Source organism: Pleurodeles waltl, chromosome 6, assembly GCF_031143425.1.
Source record: "Pleurodeles waltl isolate 20211129_DDA chromosome 6, aPleWal1.hap1.20221129, whole genome shotgun sequence".
Lineage (NCBI taxonomy): Eukaryota > Metazoa > Chordata > Amphibia > Caudata > Salamandridae > Pleurodeles > Pleurodeles waltl.
Genome location: NC_090445.1, coordinates 133,283,317 through 133,309,717, shown reverse-complemented (window position 1 = coordinate 133,309,717; position 26,401 = coordinate 133,283,317). Strand labels below are relative to the sequence as shown.

Here is a 26,401-nt window from a genome sequence, read left to right as displayed (position 1 = left end):
GTTTCTTCATATGCCAAATCAATGTCATGGCGATGAAAGACTAAGTTTTGAAGTCACAAGAATGTTAGGATTAAGTTCAAGTCCAACTGGGGCATCACAAATGGCTTTGGTGAAGAAAAAGCTGTTGGTTTTAATCCGTACCCAAGGCAAGTCCTTGCAAGATTAGGGGCAGAAGAAACTAAGTTTGACAACTTAGCTTTGAAGGGGTCAATTGGTTGGATGCCGTACCAATCCACTAATCCTTCCCAACAGCTGGCATGCACTGAATTGAGGGAGGGACGCCTTGCTACCAAGAGGACATCAATCACCTCTGTATGGCGATCAAAGTTGGTCATCTGTTGTCGGTCAATCGCCAAACATGGAGATTGAAAGTGTGCAGGCCCAGGCACAACACCCTGCCCCACTGCTGAGACCGGTCATCTTGAGGCAGCAGCTTGGAGGAAAGATGCTCATGGCCAACTCAGTGCTACTAGGATGACAATGGCCCTCTCATTCCATATCTCCAGAACTCTGGAAAGGAAAGCTAGTGTCTTTAAGAAACAGGAGTCCTCCGCTACACTCTCCAAGCAAAAGATGCTTTGGAATCTCTAGCTGACAGAAGTACTCACATTGTACGTTCTTGGCGTTCGAGAAAAGATCTTGCCAGGGTTCTCCACACTGTCACCTCCAGATGCAACTAATTTGTAATACACAAAGCTCCTGCATTTGTGTTTGTCCATCCTGGTGTTTCAAGATCCACCAGGTGATTCACCACCAGAGAAATCCCTTTGCAGTTCAGCCTTGTGGCACAGGGCCCAAGACCCCACCCCTTAATGCACTGCAGCACCACGTTAGTATCCGAGTACCTATAGCAGTATTCCTCGGAAGGTGGGCAGGAAGACTTAACCCAAGCAAATTGCCACCAGCTCGATTAAAAAAAAAAAAAAAAAAAAAAAACTATCTATATATATGTGTGCTCCATCTGTGACTACCATCAGTTAAGGAGAGGGCCCTCCCACTAACTGAACCGCAGTCAAGTAGACACTACTGCTAATCTTTTGCAGTCACCTCCAAAATCTGGATACAATCCAATATGTAGTGCGCGCTGGAATTTCAGATCCTACAGGGTCTGCACACTCCTTCTGGCATGCATTACCAACAGGATGCAAGAGGCCAACAATCCCAGCAGCCTCTGTCACTCACACAGATTCAAGGCAGAGGCTGAAACATCAGGATCATAGTCTCAATATCCTGGGAAAGGCATGAAATAGTAACATACCCAGAATGGCTCCAGTGAAAAGGAATTTTTTGCAAAGGAGTTTGGTGTAACTTTGTTTAGATGACAGTGACTCTAAATGTTAGGAGGCGGTCTGTTGTCTGAGGATGGACTGGGACAAGATTGCCTTCAAAATCAGTTATCAAGGTAAGAGGAAGATGGTCCTCTGTCAGCCGCCTTGAAGGTGTGGAAAAGAAAAATGTGGTAGAAACAAAGGGAATGGCATATCCCCGGCGGACAATTTGAATGACCCACCATTCAGTTGTGATTGCTTGCCACCCCTGTATGAGGTCTGAGGTTTTGCCTCCAGAAGGGTGGCTGTGTGATGCTGAGTAAACTAAAGTGGTTCTGTAATTGAGGCTGCTGGGGCCTTAAGCCGTATGTTGTTCCTGCTATCCTCATGGTCTCAGAGCGTGTTAGAGGAAGGGTTTGGCGTACACGGACCGGGAGCTCCCTACCGTTGATACAAAGTGTGAAACTGCCAGTGGAATTGCCTTGCAGGAGCATGCATGACCATGTAATGTGCTGAGGCTTGGCTCTTTGAAGCACTGCAAAGCAGAGTCAGCTTTATTCTAAAAAAATAAAGATCCGTCAAAAGGTATGTTAATTAAAGATGCCTTTACATCTCCAGACACCTGTAGACTTCATCCAGACTTGGCTTTGGAGAGCCACACTTGTGCCCATTTTAAGTCCTTGGAAATCAGTTGTGTCCAGCCCCGAGCATACCACAAACTTTGCTGCAATGCAACCACCCTGCATGGGAGCCTGCATGAGGGACACACGAAGGTCGTTCTCAACAGCGGGTAATGTTTGAGCAACCATATCCTAAAGGGCATGGAATAATGGCTAAGGAGACAGCTGGTGTTGACTGATCCATTATGTTCTCCAGAGTGGGATGTTTGGAAGGTAGGATCACCAGGCAGAAGGCAACTAGACTATTAATGGGCAGCCCTTAGAAAGGCATCAGTAAGTGCCCAACTGTAAGCCATCAGTGGCTCACATTGGTTAAAACATAAAGGTCAGTACTGGGCAAAGTTAAGTTCACTGGCATCCTGAAGTTCTTTTTAACTTCTGCCCCTTTTATTGGGGAACATAATTGGTTGAGTCATCATAGTTCTGTCGGTGTGAAATAATGTATGTAAAGTTTGGGCCCTACCATGTAGTAAAGGCAAAGTATCAGAATCAGAGGGACTGCCAAGAGGCTGTGTGCCGGTTGCAACTTCAGTTGCAAGAGGAACCACTTCAGAGTTGAAACGCACCAAAGGCTGTACATTCTTATCCTGCATTGACTGCATCAGCATCTGTGCGAGTGGGACAGCATCGCTGGGTATGGCTCCAGAGAATAAGGTGGCAGCAAAGTCAATGCTGGGCCCAGAGTGTGTCCAAGGGGCACCATTGGCAGACTCACCAGCGGAAACCCGACTGGATCCTCAGCAGTTACATGGGCCTGTAGCCATGCCAGAAGGCCTGGAAAAGTACCAAAGGTCTGCACTGTAGCCTCCATGAAATCTTCTACTCTGTGACGTCACTGTTGGACGTGGTAAGTCTGGGTGCATCGTGACGAGAGACCGAATTCCCCATGATGGAGATCGGGAAAGACTGTAGGCAGCTGGCTTGGTGTGTGTGGCGGACACCTATGGTGTTGGCACCTTTGCCATCTAGGTTCAGAAGGAAACTTCAGCGCTTAGGCAGCTTTCGAGGTTCGGATGTTCACGACCCGCCCACACCTTGCTTCTTTAGTGTTAACTGCGGCCACTTTTCGTTGCTTTTCCTGTGCTCCCGCTCGACGATGACTTCCTTTCCGACATCCACGCCCTCTCCCCGAGATCCTTCGCCAAACTTGTCCTCCCCGTTAGACAATCCAAGGTCTCTCAGCGATGGAGTTTCCTTCTAAAGCTACAAGGCTTAGTGTGCTTCCCTTTGCTTTTCCCTTGCCCTCAGTGTTTTGGACTTTAAATCTGCATAGACCTTCCAGTCCTCGTTGCTGTGGTCTCGTGGTAGGCAAAGGCTGCACATCTGATGATTGTCATTCTGGGCATACTTGTGGTGACAAACAGGCAGAAGTGGAAGGGTGGGTTCTCCATGTCACTGAGCAGGGGCCCTCTGCCCATGCACTCTCCTGCTTGCCTTCGCTGGCTAACCTTGTACTCCCCCTTACTTCTCTGCTGAAAATGAGCTGGATTTATGAGACTTCTTTGCAATTGCTTTATAAATGCTTTTCCCTCTAGGACTTAGAAAAATACACCATTTAGTGCAACGTTAAGTCTCTCACCAACTGGAGGGTCTTCTGTGATGCTTCCAGCCCCCATGGTGGACAAAAGAATCTGAAGATGATGATCACGTATGAAGGATTCAAGGGAGAAGAGATTAGACTAAGCACCAAACGGTGAGGACAATCAACCACAAAAAAAGGACCACTACACAAGGAGAGTTCGACCCAAACATTAGGTGGCAGAATAATGTACAGCATATGAATTCAGAAAAGATTCACACCCCAAACCACAATCCTTCAGGTTTTTTTTATCCTTCCTGCCACTCTCTCAAAGGAACCCTGTTGTAAAATAACTGCAATCAGAACAAAAAGCAGTACAAAAACAGTACACTAGGTATCAAGGAGGAACACTTCCTGCTCGGAAAAAAAAGAAAATAAAACAGTAAACACTGAACCTCTGGCTTGTAAGCTTTGTACAAAGACGGGTAAAGACAGAATTACAGTTTTGCTAAAGTAGAACGGGGCTTGCAACATGATGATCCACATATAGCCAAAGAAATGTTGTGATTGTTAGGTTTAGTTCAGGTGACATTAACAATCATGTCCGACCTGCATCACTAACTACAGGGTTCTCGAGCTAAAAAAAAAAAATCAACACCTGAACAGTCAGAAAAGCTTAATGAGCCCATAAAAGGAGAGGTGATTGCCTGTATAGCATGACTAAAGAGGGATAAATCACCAGCACCAAACGGCTAAAATGTTAATTTTACAAAACATTCTGTGGGATCATTGCCCTTGTCTAGACTAGAGAATTCAACTAGCCTGGGGAAGGTGGAGCAACAGCAGCAATGATTAGTGATCAAGCAAGATCAAGAGCGTTAAGGGGTAAATCCACAGTTTTGGGGTGAATCTCTTGAGAAGTTTGATGTCCATTCTAGATTTCGAAACTGGGTTCAGTATGGGTGTTCAGCTTTAATCAATGAATGCTTTTCCTCGTCATTTGAGAAACGCATAGGACCACATGTTAACACCCTCCCCCCCCCCCAAAACCCCCTGCCCACTTCTATTTCTGTTCACCTATGTTAGTGGGTCAGAACAGTATGTAGGCAAAAGTAGAATTTTCAGTGTTGTCTGTCCTAGGGCAGCTTTTTACCAGCCGTGAACATTTATAGTTCTATTTTGCAAAAGTGTCCGCAAAACAGACTGCCAGGAAACTGCCCTGCATATGTCCATACAGGCATACATTCCAAAACCAAGGAAGGGAAGCTAAATGTTCTTGTTCAACAGGAAAATACACAAGGTGGTGTCTGTGTGCCGATAAATTGTTTTCTGCTATGTGGGCACAAGTTGATCCTAGTCACTTTCTTTCAATGTCACTTCACTATGTTATCCACTGTGGTATGCCCGTTTCTGATCCCTACAGAGTAAAAACCTCCTCTGAAGACTATTGCAACATACTGGAGTCTTGTTGGCTTACAGTACACACCTTAGGGAGCTCACCTAGACCCTGCCTGTGGTCAATACCCACAAAGAAAATTTCTTGAAAGAACCATTAAATGGCAGAATGTACAGCTGCACAACTACAATATAACATTTTCAAAATCTGCAAAAATGGCCTCAAAGTCGGATAAAAAGCCAGGGCGGACATACAAGTCACTTGCTGAGGCACCATCCCTTGCATGTCCTCTACACCTCTCAGATAGCTGCTGTAGCAAAACAAAGAATGGATTTACGACAAGCAAAGGGGATACAGTGAGGCCTAGTAACTCGATATCAAGTCTGTGTAACTATCCAATAATGCTTGCTGTAGTGGAGCCCACATTTCCTACTGGGGGTTGAAAGAAAACACATTTGTAAATTTTGCAACCAGAACCCTCAAACTATTTGAACAGCTTTATTATATCAAGTATGTTTTGATAATATTTCCGACCAGGTCTTCCAAGGTTTAACTTTATAAGAAATCCAAAAATGGTCTCCATAAGTAAACATAGCTAAAGTAGCTATGCAAACTGATACACATTTGCAACCATTTTCCCTTACTGAACGATGTTTCAATAGCCCAAGAGCGGTCAGTAAGTTGACAGTACAACACTACATGTATCCCCGGGAGTCTTAGCCGGTATATAAAAACATGTAGTACACCACAAACATTTCAAAGGGAAACCAAAGAGAACCCAGTAGAATTACTCCTTAAAAGGACCCCAGTCAAACGGAGTCAAATGCGATTTGAGCCGCCAAGATCCAGGGAAAAAGCACACTGCAGGTGGACATCACTGGGACAGGATGTAGAGATTTATGGCGGCTTAGCAGGATTGATGAGCTTCAGAAAGGCAACAAAAGCTCATGAAGTAGGAAGTGCCATCATAAGTAACCTAACTACCTGAACAGACTCGGACTCTAAACTTAAGTACACAAAGCAGTCGTGTTTCAAAGGGGTATCCACATTAGTATCAGTGTCTGAACACTGCAAATCCCTGCAAGAGTGGGATTCATTCCTGTAATTTCCTCACAGAAGTGGGCAAGAAGTTTAAAAAAAAATAATAAAAAAGGTCTGGTCCAGTGAATGGATGCTTAGGGTGGGGAGTATCTGGTCCTGCAGAGAGCTGGGGAGTGGCTTTTTGTCCTTGCAGCATGGAATTCCTGGTTACAGTGAAAATACTCACACTCATGGCAGCAACATCATTCTCATAGGCTTCACGGACTTTCTTCATCACTTCCTGCTCTGCTTTGAAACAGTTCTCTATCGAGCCTTTGACAGTGATCGTCCTTTCGGGGTTGTAAAGAGTTAAGTCCTGGAGGCTGGAGAGAAGAAAGATTAACGGCATGTGTGTATCAAGTCAAAGAGGTCCTGGCCAACCAGTTAGAAGGTTCAAGCCCACAAGCGAACGTACTTTGAGCAGGCTTTTGTGCATCGCTCCACCTGTCCTCTTTACACGCCCTCTCATGGAGGGGTAGCTTCATTCAGTAGCTCATCGCACCTCGCTAAAGACACAAGCCTTCTAATTTCTTACTTCCAAGCTACTTGAAAGAACAAGTTAAACTGCAGTACACGATTAAGTCATACGGAAAAACAATGCTCAGCCTACCCGCTCCAGTGCCAGACCTCCCCTTAAAACTCCTTCCCTGAACTTTTATCCATTCCTCATGATTGGATGAGTTCTTCCATTACGTCAAAACTTTCATTACAAATAAGGAGCACTCATCTTACAATTAAAATCTGACAAGCTACCATAGAACAAAGACCCCTCTGCTTTTGCTGAATAATTCCACTTTCTGATTCACAAAGTCTGAACAAACGGGCTTCATTTGATGTGCCCGGTCTAACATGAACAAGAGCAGATTTCCACTCCAACAAAAAGTGCCATCTTACGGTGAAATTGTAATTTTGGTTTCTGTGTCCTGCTCCACTTTCTTCAGGTTCCGCCCCTCCTTTCCAATTAGACGACCAACAAAGTTGTTATGTGCGAGGATTTTCAAGGGTACATCATCAGCCCTTAGTGGAAAAATACAAGACAAGATTGAGTAAAGACGTTAAGTGTTACACTGATTCGACTGACTTATAACAGACCTGCTCAAAATTGGGACAGACTATCTAAACTTTCCTTATTTATAAACAAATTGTCTCAGTTCTAGGCATCTTTTTAAACTCTTACAGGACACTAAGTATATGTTGTGGTTGTGTAAACTGTATATATTCTTAATCTCTTCTGAAAATGTAAGCAAGTACTATATATAGTGTTTCATAAAATCATCTTCTGTTTATTTCTTCATTAGAGCCTAGTAGTGTATGCAACATGCACCATTTCCACTACAAATAGCAGACTATTCACAGTAAAATTTGCAACACAGGAGAACTTGGAAGCAAATTTCTGAATACGAGTTGAAAGGGGGGTGGGGAGGGAGTTTAACAATGCTAATCCTAAATTACCTTTATGGGGTATGGATTACACTGGGCACTCCCAAAACTTTCATCAGGAATAAGAAAGAAATCTTACTTACCCTCTTAATCATCAGTTTTTATCCTGCAGTGCTTCAGATTTACATACTCCGCTTACCTCCGGCCAAATAGTGTTGGCCATAGACTTTTGCAACTCATTTTTCTTTGAGGAACTTTTCAGTCCGAGATATCGTGACTGCTTTCTCAGCCCACAATAAAAGATAAGTCCTTCACCGCAGAACTAACCTCCCACCCCCCATTGTTGACAATGTTGCAGCTTTAGAGAGGTCTAATGATAATATTTCCAAAGGCGGCCCTAGAAGCCGCTTTTTTGGGGAGAGGAATATTCTCTTGGCAATACCAAGTAACACTGCACTGGACAATCCATTTGCCTATTCCACCCTCTAATCTTTTACGGACATGGTTAGTTCGGTTATTGTCATGTAATAGCATTTTGACAGCAAAGGCATGTGATAGCCATCTCTTTCCAAAATTAGAATCTGCTGCAGAAAGGGTAACTCAACTGACAATGAAACTACATTAGAGGAAAGTTTAGGGTTTGTTGGCAAAACTACCCAGTTCCTTTGCACTTGTGTAAAAGGCTCCTCCCCTACCAATCCTTGAATCTCACCGACCCTTCAAAGTGAGGCTGTAGAAACCAAAAAGGCTATTTTCAAACAAGACCGGCGTGCCACAACAGCAAAGTGGCTCAAAAGAAAGCACCATCAACCTTCTCAGACATACATTCAAATTCAAGGCTATCACTGGAGAAGATGTTGGAGTAAAGACCCTTTTAAAAAGGTTAACAAAGGCCTTGATTACATTTATTTCAATTTTAAAAAGTGTCAAGTGTTCCCGGTTTTACAAGTAGGATGCCAATACAGCTAAATTTAGAAGAAAAAAAAAAAAAGTACAACAACCATGGTATAGGAAAGTACCCTTTTTTTGGCATGGTTACCTCCACTTTTTGCCGGTCAGTGTATTTTGACTATGTTAACTGAGATCCTGTTACCAGGACACCAGGGACAGCCTTCTCTCTCTAAATTTGGTTGTTCCTGACAAAGTACACCCCACAATTGGCATGCTGGTGCCCCCATGCTAGTCCCTACTATATGGTACCTAGGTACCCAGGGCATAGGGGCACCAGGGGTTCTCCATGGGCTGCAGCATGTATTGTGACACCCATGGGAGCCCAGGCAAAATGTATCTGCAGGCCTGCCATTGCAGCCTGCATGAAAAAGTGCATGCACCCTTTCACCACAGGTCACTGCACCAGGTCACTCACTGTAAGCCACCCCTATGGCAGGCCATTCTAGCCCAGAGGGAAGGGTGCAAGTACCTGTGTGTGAGTACAACCCTGCATGAGCAGAGGAGTCCCTACAAAATCGATCTCCATTTTCCTGGACTTCGTAAGTGCGGGGAAGCCATTTTACCAATCTACTGGACCTGTGTTCAGTTACATAATGGTAACTACGAACTGGGTATGTTTGGTATCAAACATGTCGGAATCATACCACATACTGTTGACAGTATTGGTTGCATGATTCTATGCACTCTGGGAGCTCCTTAGAGGAACCCCAGCATTACTCCTACCAGTTCTCTGGGGCTTTCTGGGCAGCCCGCGCTGCTGCCACTGCACAGACAGGTTTCTGCCCTCCTGCTGCTTAACTAGCTCAGGCAGAGGAAGGCAGAACAAAGGATTTCCTTTGGGAGAGGGCAGCAACACCCTCTCCCTTTGGAAATAGGTGTTACATGGTGTGAGGAAATGCCTCCTTGGCATGGTTACCCCATACCTTTTTGCCTTTGCTGATGCCAAGTTATGATTTAAAAGTGTGCTGGGACCCTGCTAACCAGGCCCCAGCACCAGTGTTCTTTACCTAAACTGTACCTTTGTCTCCACAATTGGCACAACTCTTGCACTCAGGTAAGTACCTTGTAACTGGTACCCCTGGTACCAAGAGCCCTGATGCCAGGGAAGGTCTCTGAGGGCTGCAGCATGTCTTATGCCACCCTAGGGACCCCTCACTCAGCACATGCACACTGCCTCACAGCTTGTGTGCGCTAGTGGGGAGAAAATGACTAAGTCGACATGGCACTCCCCTCAGAGTGCCATGTCAACCTCACACTGCCTGTGGCATAGGTAAGTCAGCCCTCTAGCAGGCCTTACAGCCCTAAGGCAGGGTGCACTATACCACAGGTGAGGGCATAGGTGCATGAACACTATGCCCCTACAGTGTCTAAGCAAAACCTTAGACATTGTAAGTGCAGGGTAGCCATAAGAGTATATGGTCTGGGAGGTTGTCAAACACAAACTCCAAAGTTCCATAACGGGTACACTGAAATCTGGGTAGTTTGGTATCAAACTTCTCAGCACAATAAATGCACACTGATGCCAGTGTGCAATTTATTGTAACATACACTCAGAGGGCATCTTAAAGACGACCCCTGAATACCTACCCGACTTCTAGTGTAGGCTGACCAGTTTCTGCCTGTTGCTGGCCACACGGGGAGAGTGCCTTTGTCACTCTGGCCAGGAACAAAGCCTGTACTGGGTGGAGGTGCTTCTCACCTCCCCCTGCAGGAACTGTAACACCTGGCGGTGAGCCTCAAAGGCTCACCCTTTTTGTTACAGCGCCCCAGGGCATCCCAGCTAGTGGAGATGCCTGCCCCTCCGGCCACTGCTCCCACTTTTGGCGGCAAGGCTGGAGGAGATAATGAGAAAAACAAGGAGGAGCCACCCACCAGTCAGGACAGCCCCTAAGGTGTCCTGAGCTCAGGTGACCCCTGCCTTGAGAAATCCTCCATCTCGAGTTTGGAGGATTACCCCAATAGGATTATGGATGTGCCTCCCTCCCAACAGGGAGGAAGCACAAACATGGTGTAGCCACCCTCAAGGACAGTAGCCATTGGCTACTGCCCTCCCAGACCTAAACACACCCCTACATGCAGTATTTAGGGGCTCCCCAGATCCCAGGAAATCAGATTCCTGCAACCTGAAAAAAGAACGCCTGCTGACCTACAAGCCAGCGACCTCTGAAGCCTCAGAGGACTGCCATGGACTACAGGACCAAGAAACTCCTGTGAACAGCAGCCCTTTTCAAAACCAGCTACTTCTTTGCAACAAAGAAACAACTTCCAAGGACTTCACGTTTCCCGCCAGAAGTAAGACTACACTGCACCCGATGCCCCCGGCTCGACCTGCAGAAAAACAACACCTCAGGGAGGACTGCCCGGCGACTGCGAGCCTGTGAGTAGCCAGAGACGACCCCCCTGAGCCTCCACAGCGATGCCTGCAGAGAGAATCCAGAGGCTCCCCCTGACCGCGACTGCCTGTAACAAGGGACCCGACCCCTGGAGCCAGCACTGCACCCGCAGCCCCCAGGACCTGAAGGAACCTAACTTCGACGCAGGAGTGACCCCCCTCCCCCCAGGCAACCCTCTGCCTTGCCCAGGTGGTGGCTGTCCTGAGAAGCCCCCACCCTGTGCCTGCCTGCACCACTAGAGTGACCCCCGGGTCCCTCCATTGAAACCTATACAAAACCCGACGCCTGCTTTGCACACTGCACCCAGCCGCCCCTGTGCCACAGAGGGTGTGTTGCTTGCCTACCTGCCCCCCCCCAGTGCTCTACAAAACCCTCCTGGCCTGCCCCCCGAGGAATCAGGTACTTACAGGCAGACTGGAGCCGGAGCACCCCTGTTCTCCATAGGTGCCTATGTGTTTTGGGCACCTCTTTAACCTCTGCACCTGACCGGCCCTAAGCTGCTGGTGTGGTAACTTTGGGGTTGCCTTGAATCCCCCCCCCCCCCCCCCCAATGGTGGGCGGCCTATGCCCCAGGACAAAGACTTGTAAGTGTTTTACTTACCTCCTAATCTAATCTTTACTTACCTCCCCCAGGAACTGTTGATTTTTGCACTGTGTCCACTTCGAAAATAGCTTATTGCCATTTTTACAAAGACTGTACATGATATTGTTTTCATTCAAAGTTCCTAAAGTATCTAAGTGAAGTACCTTACATTTAAAGTGCTTGATGTAAATCTTGAACCTGTGGCTCTTAAAATAAACTAAAAAAATATTTTTCCAATATAAAAACCTATTGGCCTGGAATTGTCTTTGAGTGTGTGTTCCTCATTTATTGCCTGTGTGTGTACAACAAATGGTTAACACTACCGTCTGATAAGCCAACTGCTTGACCACACTAGCACAAAATAGAGCATTAGAATTATCTACTTTTGCCACTATCTTAACTCTAAGGGGGAACCCTTAGACTCTGTGCACACTATTTCTTACTTTGAAATAGTATATACACAGCCAACTTCCTATACATGGCTTGGGAGGGGTAGCCTCCCCAAGCCATCAGTATGCTTTGAAGGGCACATTTGGTGCCTTCTGTGTATAATCCAGTTTGCACCAGTTCACAGATCCCCAAGTCCCTGCTCTGGCACGAAACTGGATAATGGAAAGGGGAGTCCATCACCACCCAGGGGCGGTGCCCAGAGCTCCTCCAGGTGGCCACTTGATTCTGCCATCTTGAATCCAAGGTGGGCAGAGGCCCCTGGAGCATCCAAGGGGCCAGGCCAGGTAGATGACATCACAGCCCCCTCCTGATAGGCAGTCACTTTGCTAGTTCAATCCCCCTTAATGGGCTATTTAGAGTCTTCCCCTAAGGTGGGTCTCCAGACTGTGTGGAAGATTCCAGCAGGACTCATCTGCATAGTTGACTTCATCTTCTGGCCACCAGGACTGCAATTGGACCCCACAGGAACCAAATCTGCAACTCCAGGGACGACTCCATTTTGCAACATTGTTTCTCCGGCTCCTTCCAGTAACTGCAACATTTTACTGGCTGTGCATTTTCTGGGGGCGACAAGTCTTCAGCCAGTACGAGAAGCAAGAAGGAACTTGCCTTGTAGTGAATGAGTCGCTCCCCTGCATCCGCAGGCACCAACTGCAACGACGACTGGCTGTGAGGATCTTCCTTACCCCAACTGGACACTCCAACTGGAACTTGACTTGGTCCCCTTCATTTGCAGGTCCTCTTTTGTCAGGATCCACCTTTGGTTTTTCCCAGTCTTGCACTGTCCTTTTACAAAGTCTACCTGTGTGTTGGTTGAAAACACAGGTACTTACCTCTCCTGGTTGCTGGGGTGCACGCTGGGACTTAACTTTTGGGGTTCCGAGTTCATCCAGCTCCCCTCTACAGATTCCACTTCCTTGGGTTGGGTGGGTTGGGGGGGGGGGGCCTGACTTTCGCATTCCACTTACTTAGTATATGGTTTGGTCTCCCCATAGGGTCTCCATTATTTTCTGTTATTTCACGGTTTTCTATTGCTTTCTATGCCGATCCCAAACTTCTAATGTGTATATATTGGTGACTACTCACCTGCTAGGGAGGGAATTGCTTATACAGTATTCTAGTAATTGTGTTAGCATAATAAAGTACCTTTATTTTTCTAACACTGTGTGGTTTTTGCATATGTACGAGTGCTGTGACTACAGTGGTATTGCATAAGCTTTGCATGTCTCCTAGATAAATCTTGGATGCTCATCCACAGCTACCTTGAGAGCCCTGGCTTCCTAGACACTACCTACACCTCACTAATGGGGGATACCTGATTCTGGTATAAGTTGATAACACCACACGTGCTGACCACACACAAGGCCAATTAATTTTTCCCTTCTGACAAATGCTCCACTAGTAGAAGAATGTGAATCCTATGGCCCAATGTCAAAACTAAGATCAACATGGACAGTGGTGACAAAGTCCTACTTCCTTCTGGGTGTACTGCCTGTGTCAACATAGTGCTGTGAAGTACTGTTTTGTCTCAAATGAGGGAGAAATGCCCCAAGCACTCCAGATAAACTAAGTGGAATCTCAGTTGCTCTTGCGTCTGGATTCACAGAAGAACATGATTGAGATCTGCTCCCCAACCTATGAGCAATGTATCTGTGGTAATGATCACTCGCAGTGGTGGTGGGGGGGTTCCAGCAACTGTGTGCCCAGCAACAATTTTTTTTCCCCAACCAGCGGACACCACACTAGGTTCTAGGCCTTAACAACATTAAATCTTCCTCTTAAACTCTCCGCTTGTGACCACTGGCTTGTTAAGCTCCCCTGTATTGGACGTACATGTACTCTTGCATGCAGCTCTCTGGCTTGGGTGTGCCAACACCCTTAATAGTTTCTTGCTATTCTCACAATGAGAGGATATGGAGTCTGGAAAAGGGGCAGCAGTTGTTGGAATGCCATCACCCTCTCTTGGTTTTGGTAGGCTTTACCTGCAAGAAAGGACCCTCTTTGGCATGGTTACCCCCACTTTTTGCCTGTCACTGTTTGACAGTTCACTAGGATCCTGCTAACCAGGACCCTATTGCTCTCTCCTAAGTTTGGTTGCTTAGGACTTCGCACACACCACAATTGGCATACTGGTGCCAAGTAAGCCCCTAGTAGATGGTACTTAAGCACCCAGGGCGTTGGGGCACCAAGGGCTCCTCACGGACTGCACCATGTATTGTGCCACCCCTGTGAGCCCATGCAAAATATGTACGCAGGCCTGCCATTGCAGCCTGCACGAAAAAGTGCATGCACCCTTTTACTACAGGTCACTGCACCAGGACACAGTCACCCCTATGGTAGGCCCTCCAAGCCCAGAGGGAAGTGTGCAGGTACCCGTGCGTAAGGGCACCCCTGCATGAGCAGAGGTGCCCCTACGAACTCCAGCTTCATTTCACAGGACTCTGTAAGTGTGGGGAAGCCATTTTACCCATGTACTGGAAAGGTCACTGTGCCCAGCTACATACTGGTAACTCCGAACCTGAGCATGTTTGGTATCAAACATGTCAGAATCATACCACAATACTGTTGCCAGTATTGGTTGTATGATTCCATGCACTCTTGGGGCTCCTAAGAGGGCCCCCAGCAGTGCTCCTACTCTGGGGTTTTCTGGGCAGCCCGCACTGCTGCCAACTCTCAGGATAGGTTTCTGCCCTCCTGCTGCTTGACCACCTCAGGCAGAGGAAGGCAGCACAAATGATTTCCTGTGGGAGAGGGAAGTAACACCCTCTCCCTTGGAAACAAGGGATACATGGCTTGGGAGAGGTAGCCTCCCCAAGCCACCGGCATGCTTTAAGGGCACGTTTGGTGTCCTCCATGCATAAACCAATTTGTACCATTCCAGGGACCCCCCCCCGGTCACTAGTCTGGCAAATGGAAAGGGGGTGACCACGCCCCTGTCCATCACCACCCCAGGGGTATTGCCCAGAGCTCTCCCAGGTGGCCACTTAATTCTGCCATCTTGAATCTAAAATGAGGAGAGGCCCCTGGGAGCATAAGAGTGGCCATGTCAGGCAAGTGACGTCACAGCCCCCTTCTGATAGGTGGGCTGTAAGGAAATGCCTCCTTGGCATGGTTGCCCCCTGACTTTTTGCCTTTGCTGATGCTAAGTTTACAACTGAAAGTGTGCTGAGGCCTGCTAACCAGGCCCCAGCACCAGTGTTCTTTCCCTAACCTGTACTTTTGTATCCACAATTGGCAGACCCTGGCATCCAGATAAGTCCCTTGTAACTGGTACTTCTAGTACCAAGGGCCCTGATGCCAAGGAAGGTCTCTAAGGGCTGCAGCATGTCTTATGCCACCCTGGAGACCTCTCACTCAGCACAGACACACTGCTTGCCAGCTTGTGTGTGCTAGTGAGGACAAAACGAGTAAGTCGACATGGCACTCCCCTCAGGGTGCCATGCCAGCCTCTCACTGCCTATGCAGTATAGGTAAGACACCCCTCTAGCAGGCCTTACAGCCCTAAGGCAGGGTGCACTATACCATAGGTGAGGGTACCAGTGCAGGAGCATGGTACCCCTACAGTGTCTAAACAAAACCTTAGACATTGTAAGTGCAGGGTAGCCATAAGAGTATATGGTCTGGGAGTGTCAAACACGAACTCCACAGCACCATAATGGCTACACTGAAAACTGGGAAGTTTGGTATCAAACTTCTCAGCACAATAAATGCACACTGATGCCAGTGTACATTTTATTGTAAAATACACCCCAGAGGGCACCTTAGAGGTGCCCCCTGAAACTTAACCGACTATCTGTGTAGGCTGACTAGTTTTAGCAGCCTGCCACAAACCGAGACATGTTGCTGGCCCCATGGGGAGAGTGCCTTTGTCACTCTGAGGCCAGTAACAAAGCCTGCACTGGGTGGAGATGCTAACACCTCCCCCAGGCAGGAATTGTCACACCTGGCGGTGAGCCTCAAAGGCTCACCTCCTTTGTGCCAACCCAGCAGGACACTCCAGCTAGTGGAGTTGCCCGCCCCCTCCGGCCAGGCCCCACTTTTGGCGGCAAGGCCGGAGAAAATAATGAGAAAAACAAGGAGGAGTCACTGGCCAGTCAGGACAGCCCCTAAGGTGTCCTGAGCTGAGGTGACTAACTTTTAGAAATCCTCCATCTTGCAGATGGAGGATTCCCCCAATAGGGTTAGGATTGTGACCCCCTCCCCTTGGGAGGAGGCACAAAGAGGGTGTACCCACTCTCAGGGCTAGTAGCCATTGGCTACTAACCCCCCAGACCTAAACACGCCCTTAAATTTAGTATTTAAGGGCTACCCTGAACCCTAGAAAATTAGATTCCTGCAACTACAAGAAGAAGGACTGCCCAGCTGAAAACCCCTGCAGCGGAAGACCAGAAGACGACAACTGCCTTGGCTCCAGAAACTCACCGGCCTGTCTCCTGCCTTCCAAAGATCCTGCTCCAGCGACGCCTTCCAAAGGGACCAGCGACCTCGACATCCTCTGAGGACTGCCCCTGCTTCGAAAAGACAAAAAACTCCCGAGGACAGCGGACCTGCTCCAAGAAAAGCTGCAACTTTGTTTCCAGCAACTTTAAAGAACCCTGCAAGCTCCCCGCAAGAAGCGTGAGACTTGCAACACTGCACCCGGCGACCCCGACTCGGCTGGTGGAGACCCGACACCTCAGGAGGGACCCCAGGACTACTCTGATACTGTGAGTACCAAAACCTGTCCCCCCTGAGCCCCCACAGCGCCGCCTGCAGAGGGAATCCCGAGGCTTCCCCTGACCGCGACTCTTTGAATCCAAAGTCCCGACGCCTGGGAGAGACCCTGCACCCGCAGCCCCCAGGACCTGAAGGACCAGACTTTCACTGGAGAAGTGACCCCCAGGAGTCCCTCTCCCTTGCCCAAGTGGAGGTTTCCCCGAGGAACCCCCCCCTTGCCTGCCTGCAGCGCTGAAGAGATCCCGAGATCTCTCATAGACTAACATTGCGAACCCGACGCTTGTTTCTACACTGCACCCGGCCGCCCCCGCGCCGCTGAGGGTGAACTTTCTGTGTGGGCTTGTGTCCCCCCCGGTGCCCTACAAAACCCCCCTGGTCTGCCCTCCGAAGACGCGGGTACTTACCTGCAAGCAGACCGGAACCGGGGCACCCCCTTCTCTCCATTCTAGCCTATGTGTTTTGGGCACCACTTTGAACTCTGCACCTGACCGGCCCTGAGCTGCTGGTGTGGTGACTTTGGGGTTGCTCTGAACCCCCAACGGTGGGCTACCTTGGACCAAGAACTAAGCCCTGTAAGTGTCTTACTTACCTGGTTAACCTAACAAATACTTACCTCCCCTAGGAACTGTGAAAATTGCACTAAGTGTCCACTTTTAAAACAGCTATTTGTGAATAACTTGAAAAGTATACATGCAATTTTGATGATTTGAAGTTCCTAAAGTACTTACCTGCAATACCTTTCGAATACGATATTACATGTAGAATTTGAACCTGTGGTTCTTAAAATAAACTAAGAAAAGATATTTTTCTATAACAAAACCTATTGGCTGGATTTGTCTCTGAGTGTGTGTACCTCATTTATTGTCTATGTGTATGTACAACAAATGCTTAACACTACTCCTTGGATAAGCCTACTGCTCGACCACACTACCACAAAATAGAGCATTAGTATTATCTCTTTTTGCCACTATCTTACCTCTAAGGGGAACCCTTGGACTCTGTGCATACTATTCCTCACTTTGAAATAGTGCATACAGAGCCAACTTCCTACATTGGTGGATCAGCGGTGGGGTACAAGACTTTGCATTTGCTGGACTACTCAGCCAATACCTGATCACACGACAAATTCCAAAATTGTCATTAGAAATTCATTTTTGCAATTTGAAATTTTTCTAAATTCTTAAAAGTCCTGCTAGGGCCTTGTGTGTTAAGTCCCTGTTTAGCATTGTCTTTTTAGAGTTTAAAAAGTTTGTTAAAAGTTTGAATTAGATTCTAGAAACAGTTTTAGATTCTTAAAAAAGTATTCCAACTCTTAGCAGAATAATGTCTGATACAGAGATGCAGGTGGTGGAACTCGACACCACACCTTACCTCCATCTTAAGATGAGGGAGCTAAGGTCTCTCTGTAATATCAAAAAAATAACCATTGGCTCCAGACCTACCAAAATTCAGCTCCAGGAGCTGTTGGCAGAGTTTGAAAAAGCCAACCCCTCTGATGATGACCTCACAGAGGAAGAAATTAGTGACTTGGAGGCCAATGTCCCTCCTCCAGTCCTAAATAGGGAGAACAGGACCCCTCAAGTCCTGTCTCCAACTGTGTTAGTCAGAAATAGTGAGTCCCTCACAGGAGGGTCCCACATTTCTGAAATCACTGAGGATGCTCTCAGTGAAGATGACCTCCTGTTAGCCAGGATGGCCAAAAGATTGGCTTTAGAGAGACAGCTCCTAGCCATAGAAAGGGAAAGACAAGAGATGGGCCTAGGACCCATCAATGGTGGCAGCAATATAAATAGGGTCAGAGATTCTCCTGACATGTTAAAAATCCCCAAAGGGATTGTGACAAAATATGAAGATGGTGATGACATCACCAAATGGTTCACAGCTTTTGAGAGGGCTTGTGTAACCAGAAAAGTGAACAGATCTCACTGGGGTGCTCTCCTTTGGGAAATGTTCACTGGAAAGTGTAGGGATAGACTCCTCACACTCTCTGGAAAAGATGCAGAATCCTATGACCTCATGAAGGGTACCCTGATTGAGGGCTTTGGATTCTCCACTGAGGAGTACAGGATTAGGTTCAGGGGGGCTCAAAAATCCTCGAGCCAGACCTGGGTTGACTTTGTTGACTACTCAGTGAAAACACTAGATGGTTGGATTCAAGGCAGTGGTGTAAGTAATTATGATGGGCTGTACAATTTATTTGTGAAAGAACACCTATTGAGTAATTGTTTCAATGATAAACTGCATCAGCATCTGGTAGACCTAGGACCAACTTCTCCCCAAGAATTGGGAAAGAAGGCGGACCATTGGGTCAAGACAAGGGTGTCCAAGACTTCAACAGGGGGTGACCAAAAGAAAGGGGTCACAAAGACTCCCCAGGAGAAGGGTGATGAGACAACCAAAACTAAAAATAGTAAAGAGTCTTCTACAGGCCCCCAAAAACCTGCACAGGAGGGTGGGCCCCGAGCCTCTTCACAAAACAATGGGTACAAGGGTAAAAACTTTGATCCCAAAAAGGCCTGGTGTCATAGCTGTAAACAGCATGGACACCAAACTGGAGACAAGGCCTGTCCCAAGAAAGGTTCCACTCCAAACTCCCATCCAGGTAACACTGGTATGGCTAGTCTCCAAGTGGGATCAACAGTGTGCCCAGAGCAAATCAGGGTCCACACTGAAGCTACTCTAGTTTCTGAGGGTGGGGTGGATTTAGCCACACTAGCTGTCTGGCCGCCTAACATGCAAAAATACAGACAGCAACTCTTAATTAATGGGACTAGAATAGAGGGCCTGAGGGATACAGGTGCCAGTGTCACCATGGTGACAGAGAAACTGGTTTCCCCTGGCCAATACCCGACTGGAAAAACTTACACAGTCACCAACGCTGACAATCAGAGAAAAGTACATCCCATGGCAATGGTTACTTTAGAATGGGGAGGGGTCAATGGCCTGAAACAGGTGGTGGTCTCCTCAAATATCCCAGTGGACTGTCTGCTTGGAAATGACCTGGAGTCCTCAGCATGGGCTGAGGTAGAACTAAAAACCCATGCAGCAATGCTGGGTATCCCTGAACTGGTGTGTGTGAAAACAAGAGCACAGTGCAAGGCTCAGGGTGAACAAGTAGAGCTGGAGTCTGGAAGAATGGCCCAGCCTACCAAGAGGAAAGGAAAGTCAGTTGGGAAACCAACTGCAACACAGCAAAAGAAAGGGAACCCCTCTTCTCAGGAAGAAGTTCTGCCCTCTGAGGGAACTGAGCCTTTGGAGCTTGAGCCTTATCAGGTTGAGCTCTTAGGCCCAGGGGGACCCTCAAGGGAGGAGCTGTGTAAGGGACAAGAAACCTGTCCCTCTCTTGAAGGCCTTAGGCAGCAAGCTGCTGAAGAGTCCAAAGGCAAGAAAAATGGAACCCATAGGGTCTATTGGGAAGATGGACTCCTGTACACTGAGGCCAGAGACCCCAAACCTGGTGCCACTAGGAGAGTGGTAGTGCCTCAGCTGTTCAGGAAGTTCATCCTAACATTGGCCCATGACATTCCCCTTGCTGGACATTTGGGACAAACCAAGACGTGGGAGAGGTTAGTCAACCACTTCTACTGGCCCAACATGTCCAACATGGTTAAGGAGTTTTGCCTCTCCTGCCCCACCTGTCAAGCCAGTGGTAAGACAGGTGGACATCCAAAGGCCCCCCTCATTCCACTTCCAGTGGTGGGGGTTCCCTTTGCAAGAGTGGGTGTGGACATAGTTGGTCCACTGGAACCTCCCACAGCCTCAGGAAATATGTATATCCTGGTAGTAGTGGATCATGCTACCAGGTATCCTGAAGCTATTCCCCTTAGGTCGACTACTGCCCCTGCAGTAGCCAAGGCCCTCATTGGTATCTTTACCAGAGTGGGTTTCCCTAAGGAGGTGGTGTCTGACAGAGGTACCAACTTCATGTCAGCATACCTAAAGCACATGTGGAATGAGTGTGGGGTGACTTATAAATTCACTACACCATACCATCCACAAACTAATGGCTTAGTTGAGAGATTCAACAAGACATTAAAGGGCATGATCATGGGGCTCCCAGAAAAACTCAAAAGGAGATGGGATGTCCTCTTGCCATGCCTGCTTTTCGCTTACAGAGAGGTGCCACAGAAGGGAGTAGGATTCTCACCCTTTGAACTTCTGTTTGGTCATCCTGTAAGGGGACCACTTGCCCTTGTTAAAGAAGGCTGGGAGAGACCTCTCCATGAGCCTAAACAGGACATAGTGGACTATGTACTTGGCCTTCGCTCTAGAATGGCAGAGTACATGGAAAAGGCAACCAAAAACCTTGAGGCCAGCCAACAGCTCCAGAAGTTTTGGTATGACCAAAAGGCTGCACTGGTTGAGTTCCAACCAGGGCAGAAAGTCTGGGTTCTGGAGCCTGTGGCTCCCAGGGCACTCCAGGACAAATGGAGTGGCCCTTACCCAGTGCTAGAAAGGAAGAGTCAGGTCACCTACCTGGTGGACCTGGGCACAAGCAGGAGCCCCAAGAGGGTGATCCATGTGAACCGCCTTAAGCTCTTCCATGACAGGGCTGATGTGAATCTGTTGATGGTAACAGATGAGGATCAGGAGGCAGAGAGTGAACCTCTCCCTGATCTTCTGTCATCAGACCCAAAAGATGGCACAGTAGATGGAGTGATCTACTCAGACACCCTCTCTGGCCAACAGCAAACTGATTGTAGGAGAGTCCTACAACAGTTTCCTGAACTCTTCTCCTTAACCCCTGGTCAGACACACCTGTGTACCCATGATGTGGACACAGGAGACAGCATGCCTGTCAAGAACAAAATCTTTAGACAATCTGACCATGTTAAAGAAAGCATCAAGATGGAAGTCCACAAGATGCTGGAATTGGGAGTAATTGAGCGCTCTGACAGCCCCTGGGCTAGCCCAGTGGTCTTAGTCCCCAAACCTCACACCAAAGATGGAAAGAAAGAGATGAGGTTTTGTGTGGACTACAGAGGGCTCAATTCTGTCACCAAGACAGATGCCCATCCAATTCCAAGAGCTGATGAGCTCATTGATAAATTAGGTGCTGCCAAATTTCTAAGTACCTTTGACTTGACAGCAGGGTACTGGCAAATAAAAATGGCACCTGGAGCAAAAGAAAAGACAGCATTCTCCACACCTGATGGGCATTATCAGTTTACTGTTATGCCCTTTGGTTTAAAGAATGCCCCTGCCACCTTCCAAAGGTTGGTGAATCAAGTCCTTGCTGGCTTGGAGTCCTTTAGCACAGCTTATCTTGATGATATTGCTGTCTTTAGCTCCACCTGGCAGGATCACCTGGTCCACCTGAAGAAGGTTTTGAAGGCTCTGCAATCTGCAGGCCTCTCTATCAAGGCATCCAAATGCCAGATAGGGCAGGGAACTGTGGTTTACTTGGGACACCTTGTAGGTGGAGGCCAAGTTCAGCCACTCCAACCCAAGATCCAGACTATTCTGGACTGGGTAGCTCCAAAAACCCAGACTCAAGTCAGGGCATTCCTTGGCTTGACTGGGTATTACAGGAGGTTTGTGAAGGGATATGGATCCATTGTGACAGCCCTCACTGAACTCACCTCCAAGAAAATGCCCAAGAAAGTGAACTGGACTGTGGAATGCCAACAGGCCTTTGACACCCTGAAACAGGCAATGTGCTCAGCACCAGTTCTCAAAGCTCCAGATTATTCTAAGCAGTTCATTGTGCAGACTGATGCCTCTGAACATGGGATAGGGGCAGTTTTGTCCCAAACAAATGATGATGGCCTTGACCAGCCTGTTGCTTTCATTAGCAGGAGGTTACTCCCCAGGGAGCAGTGTTGGAGTGCCATCAAGAGGGAGGCCTTTGCTGTGGTTTGGTCCCTGAAGAAGCTGAGACCATACCTCTTTGGGACTCACCTCCTAGTTCAAACTGACCACAGACCTCTCAAATGGCTGATGCAAATGAAAGGTGAAAATCCTAAACTGTTGAGGTGGTCCATCTCCCTACAGGGAATGGACTTTATAGTGGAACACAGACCTGGGACTGCCCATGCCAATGCAGATGGCCTTTCCAGGTTCTTCCACTTAGAAAATGAAGACTCTCTTGGGAAAGGTTAGTCTCATCCTCTTTCGTTTGGGGGGGGGTTGTGTAAGGAAATGCCTCCTTGGCATGGTTGCCCCCTGACTTTTTGCCTTTGCTGATGCTAAGTTTACAACTGAAAGTGTGCTGAGGCCTGCTAACCAGGCCCCAGCACCAGTGTTCTTTCCCTAACCTGTACTTTTGTATCCACAATTGGCAGACCCTGGCATCCAGATAAGTCCCTTGTAACTGGTACTTCTAGTACCAAGGGCCCTGATGCCAAGGAAGGTCTCTAAGGGCTGCAGCATGTCTTATGCCACCCTGGAGACCTCTCACTCAGCACAGACACACTGCTTGCCAGCTTGTGTGTGCTAGTGAGGACAAAACGAGTAAGTCGACATGGCACTCCCCTCAGGGTGCCATGCCAGCCTCTCACTGCCTATGCAGTATAGGTAAGACACCCCTCTAGCAGGCCTTACAGCCCTAAGGCAGGGTGCACTATACCATAGGTGAGGGTACCAGTGCAGGAGCATGGTACCCCTACAGTGTCTAAACAAAACCTTAGACATTGTAAGTGCAGGGTAGCCATAAGAGTATATGGTCTGGGAGTGTCAAACACGAACTCCACAGCACCATAATGGCTACACTGAAAACTGGGAAGTTTGGTATCAAACTTCTCAGCACAATAAATGCACACAGATGCCAGTGTACATTTTATTGTAAAATACACCCCAGAGGGCACCTTAGAGGTGCCCCCTGAAACTTAACCGACTATCTGTGTAGGCTGACTAGTTTTAGCAGCCTGCCACAAACCGAGACATGTTGCTGGCCCCATGGGGAGAGTGCCTTTGTCACTCTGAGGCCAGTAACAAAGCCTGCACTGGGTGGAGATGCTAACACCTCCCCCAGGCAGGAATTGTCACACCTGGCGGTGAGCCTCAAAGGCTCACCTCCTTTGTGCCAACCCAGCAGGACACTCCAGCTAGTGGAGTTGCCCGCCCCCTCCGGCCAGGCCCCACTTTTGGCGGCAAGGCCGGAGAAAATAATGAGAAAAACAAGGAGGAGTCACTGGCCAGTCAGGACAGCCCCTAAGGTGTCCTGAGCTGAGGTGACTCTAACTTTTAGAAATCCTCCATCTTGCAGATGGAGGATTCCCCCAATAGGGTTAGGATTGTGACCCCCTCCCCTTGGGAGGAGGCACAAAGAGGGTATACCCACTCTCAGGGCTAGTAGCCATTGGCTACTAACCCCCCAGACCTAAACACGCCCTTAAATTTAGTATTTAAGGGCTACCCTGAACCCTAGAAAATTAGATTCCTGCAACTACAAGAAGAAGGACTGCCCAGCTGAAAACCCCTGCAGCGGAAGACCAGAAGACGACAACTGCCTTGGCTCCAGAAACTCACCGGCCTGTCTCCTGCCTTCCAAAGATCCTGCTCCAGCGACGCCTTCCAAAGGGACCAGCGACCTCGACATCCTCTGAGGACTGCCCCTGCTTCGAAAAGACAAAAAACTCCCGAGGACAGCGGACCTGCTCCAAGAAAAGCTGCAACTTTGTTTCCAGCAACTTTAAAGAACCCTGCAAGCTCCCCGCAAGAAGCGTGAGACTTGCAACACTGCACCCGGCGACCCCGACTCGGCTGGTGGAGACCCGACACCTCAGGAGGGACCCCAGGACTACTCTGATACTGTGAGTACCAAAACCTGTCCCCCCTGAGCCCCCACAGCGCCGCCTGCAGAGGGAATCCCGAGGCTTCCCCTGACCGCGACTCTTTGAATCCAAAGTCCCGACGCCTGGGAGAGACCCTGCACCCGCAGCCCCCAGGACCTGAAGGACCGGACTTTCACTGGAGAAGTGACCCCCAGGAGTCCCTCTCCCTTGCCCAAGTGGAGGTTTCCCCGAGGAACCCCCCCCTTGCCTGCCTGCAGCGCTGAAGAGATCCCGAGATCTCTCATAGACTAACATTGCGAACCCGACGCTTGTTTCTGCACTGCACCCGGCCGCCCCCGCGCCGCTGAGGGTGAACTTTGTGTGGGCTTGTGTCCCCCCCGGTGCCCTACAAAACCCCCCTGGTCTGCCCTCCGAAGACGCGGGTACTTACCTGCAAGCAGACCGGAACCGGGGCACCCCCTTCTCTCCATTCTAGCCTATGTGTTTTGGGCACCACTTTGAACTCTGCACCTGACCGGCCCTGAGCTGCTGGTGTGGTGACTTTGGGGTTGCTCTGAACCCCCAACGGTGGGCTACCTTGGACCAAGAACTAAGCCCTGTAAGTGTCTTACTTACCTGGTTAACCTAACAAATACTTACCTCCCCTAGGAACTGTGAAAATTGCACTGTGTCCACTTTTAAAACAGCTATTTGTGAATAACTTGAAAAGTATACATGCAATTTTGATGATTTGAAGTTCCTAAAGTACTTACCTGCAATACCTTTCGAATACGATATTACATGTAGAATTTGAACCTGTGGTTCTTAAAATAAACTAAGAAAAGATATTTTTCTATAACAAAACCTATTGGCTGGATTTGTCTCTGAGTGGGTGTACCTCATTTATTGTCTATGTGTATGTACAACAAATGCTTAACACTACTCCTTGGATAAGCCTACTGCTCGACCACACTACCACAAAATAGAGCATTAGTATTATCTCTTTTTGCCACTATCTTACCTCTAAGGGGAACCCTTGGACTCTGTGCATACTATTCCTCACTTTGAAATAGTGCATACAGAGCCAACTTCCTACATGGGCACTTTGCTAATTCAATCCCCCTTCCAGGGCTATTTAGGGTCTCCCTCTTGGGTGGGTCCTCAGATTCGATGTGCAAGATTCCAGCATAACTCCTCTGCATAATTTACTTCATCCTCTGTCTACTGGGACTGCAACTGGACCCTCAAAGAACTGAATCTGCAACTACAGTGACGAGACTGCTCTGCAACACTGCATCTCCGGCTCCTTCCAGCAACTGCAACATTTCACTGGCTGTGCATCCTATGAGGGAGACAAGTCTTCAGCCTGCACAAGAAGTAAGAAGGAATATCCCTTGGAGTGAAAGTCACTCCCCTGCATCCGCAGGCACCAATTGCAACGACAACCAGCTGTGTGGATCTTCTCCCTCCCAGAGCTGTGGGGATCCTGCATCACAGGTGGTGGTCTGGAGTGGTCCTCTTGGTCGTCTCTACCAGCTGTCAAACATGGGAGACTGTAAGCCCTTGCCTCTCCTTGCAGGACAGTACCCCTGTGCACTGCGATTCTTGCAGCTACCAAGGCTGGTTTGTTCCTCCTCCAAGGGATCTTCAGACTCCGATTAGCCCAGCATTCTTCCTGCAATGCACAGTCTCCTGCCTGCTGCTTCACTGATGTGGGACACTTCTACAGGTGTACGGAGGGGGGCTCCCTGCGACTCCTGTGCCTGCTGCCCGTGGGTCACCTGTGGGGGCTGCCGCTTCTTCTAGGGACTCTCCAGGGTGAGGGTCACCCCGGACTCTTCTTCTTGAGTGGAGTCCCCTGGACCTTGGTGGTCCTCTTCAGACTTGCAAAACCTTCTCAGACTTTTGCATTTGCCAAGGCTTGTTGTTGATAAACCAACTCCACTGACAGTCTGCATCACAATCACTCTTCTGCTCCTGTACTGCACTGCTGACCTTCTTTGTCGACCTGGTCTTGCATCCACAGAAAGGTGGGTAGTGGCTCCTGCCACAACCAGACACTCCAACTGGACTTAGTCCCCTTCTGTTAGGATCTTCCTCTGGGTTCTTCCAGTCTTGCACAATAATTTTTCCAAAGTCCTCCTGTTGGGTTTGGGGAAAACTAGGAACTCACCTCTTCTCTCCTAGTCGCTAGGGGTCACTCTGGTATTCACCTATTGTGGTTCTTCTTTCCTCCAGTTCCCCTTTACTGATTCCACTTCCTTGGGTTG

The 26,401-nt window shown here is 48.4% G+C and overlaps 1 protein-coding gene across 2 annotated transcripts in view; it reads right to left on the bottom strand.

The window, feature by feature from the left end:
• Positions 1-26,401, bottom strand: part of IGF2BP1 (insulin like growth factor 2 mRNA binding protein 1) — a 318,886-nt gene that overhangs the window by 130,896 nt on the left and 161,589 nt on the right. For both annotated transcript variants that reach the window (XM_069237576.1, XM_069237578.1), the window contains 2 exons: positions 6,838-6,960; positions 6,131-6,266 (listed from right to left, as the gene is read on the bottom strand). In XM_069237576.1, coding sequence (XP_069093677.1) covers positions 6,131-6,266; positions 6,838-6,960 — 259 coding nt within the window. The remainder of the gene's footprint in view (positions 1-6,130; positions 6,267-6,837; positions 6,961-26,401) is intronic.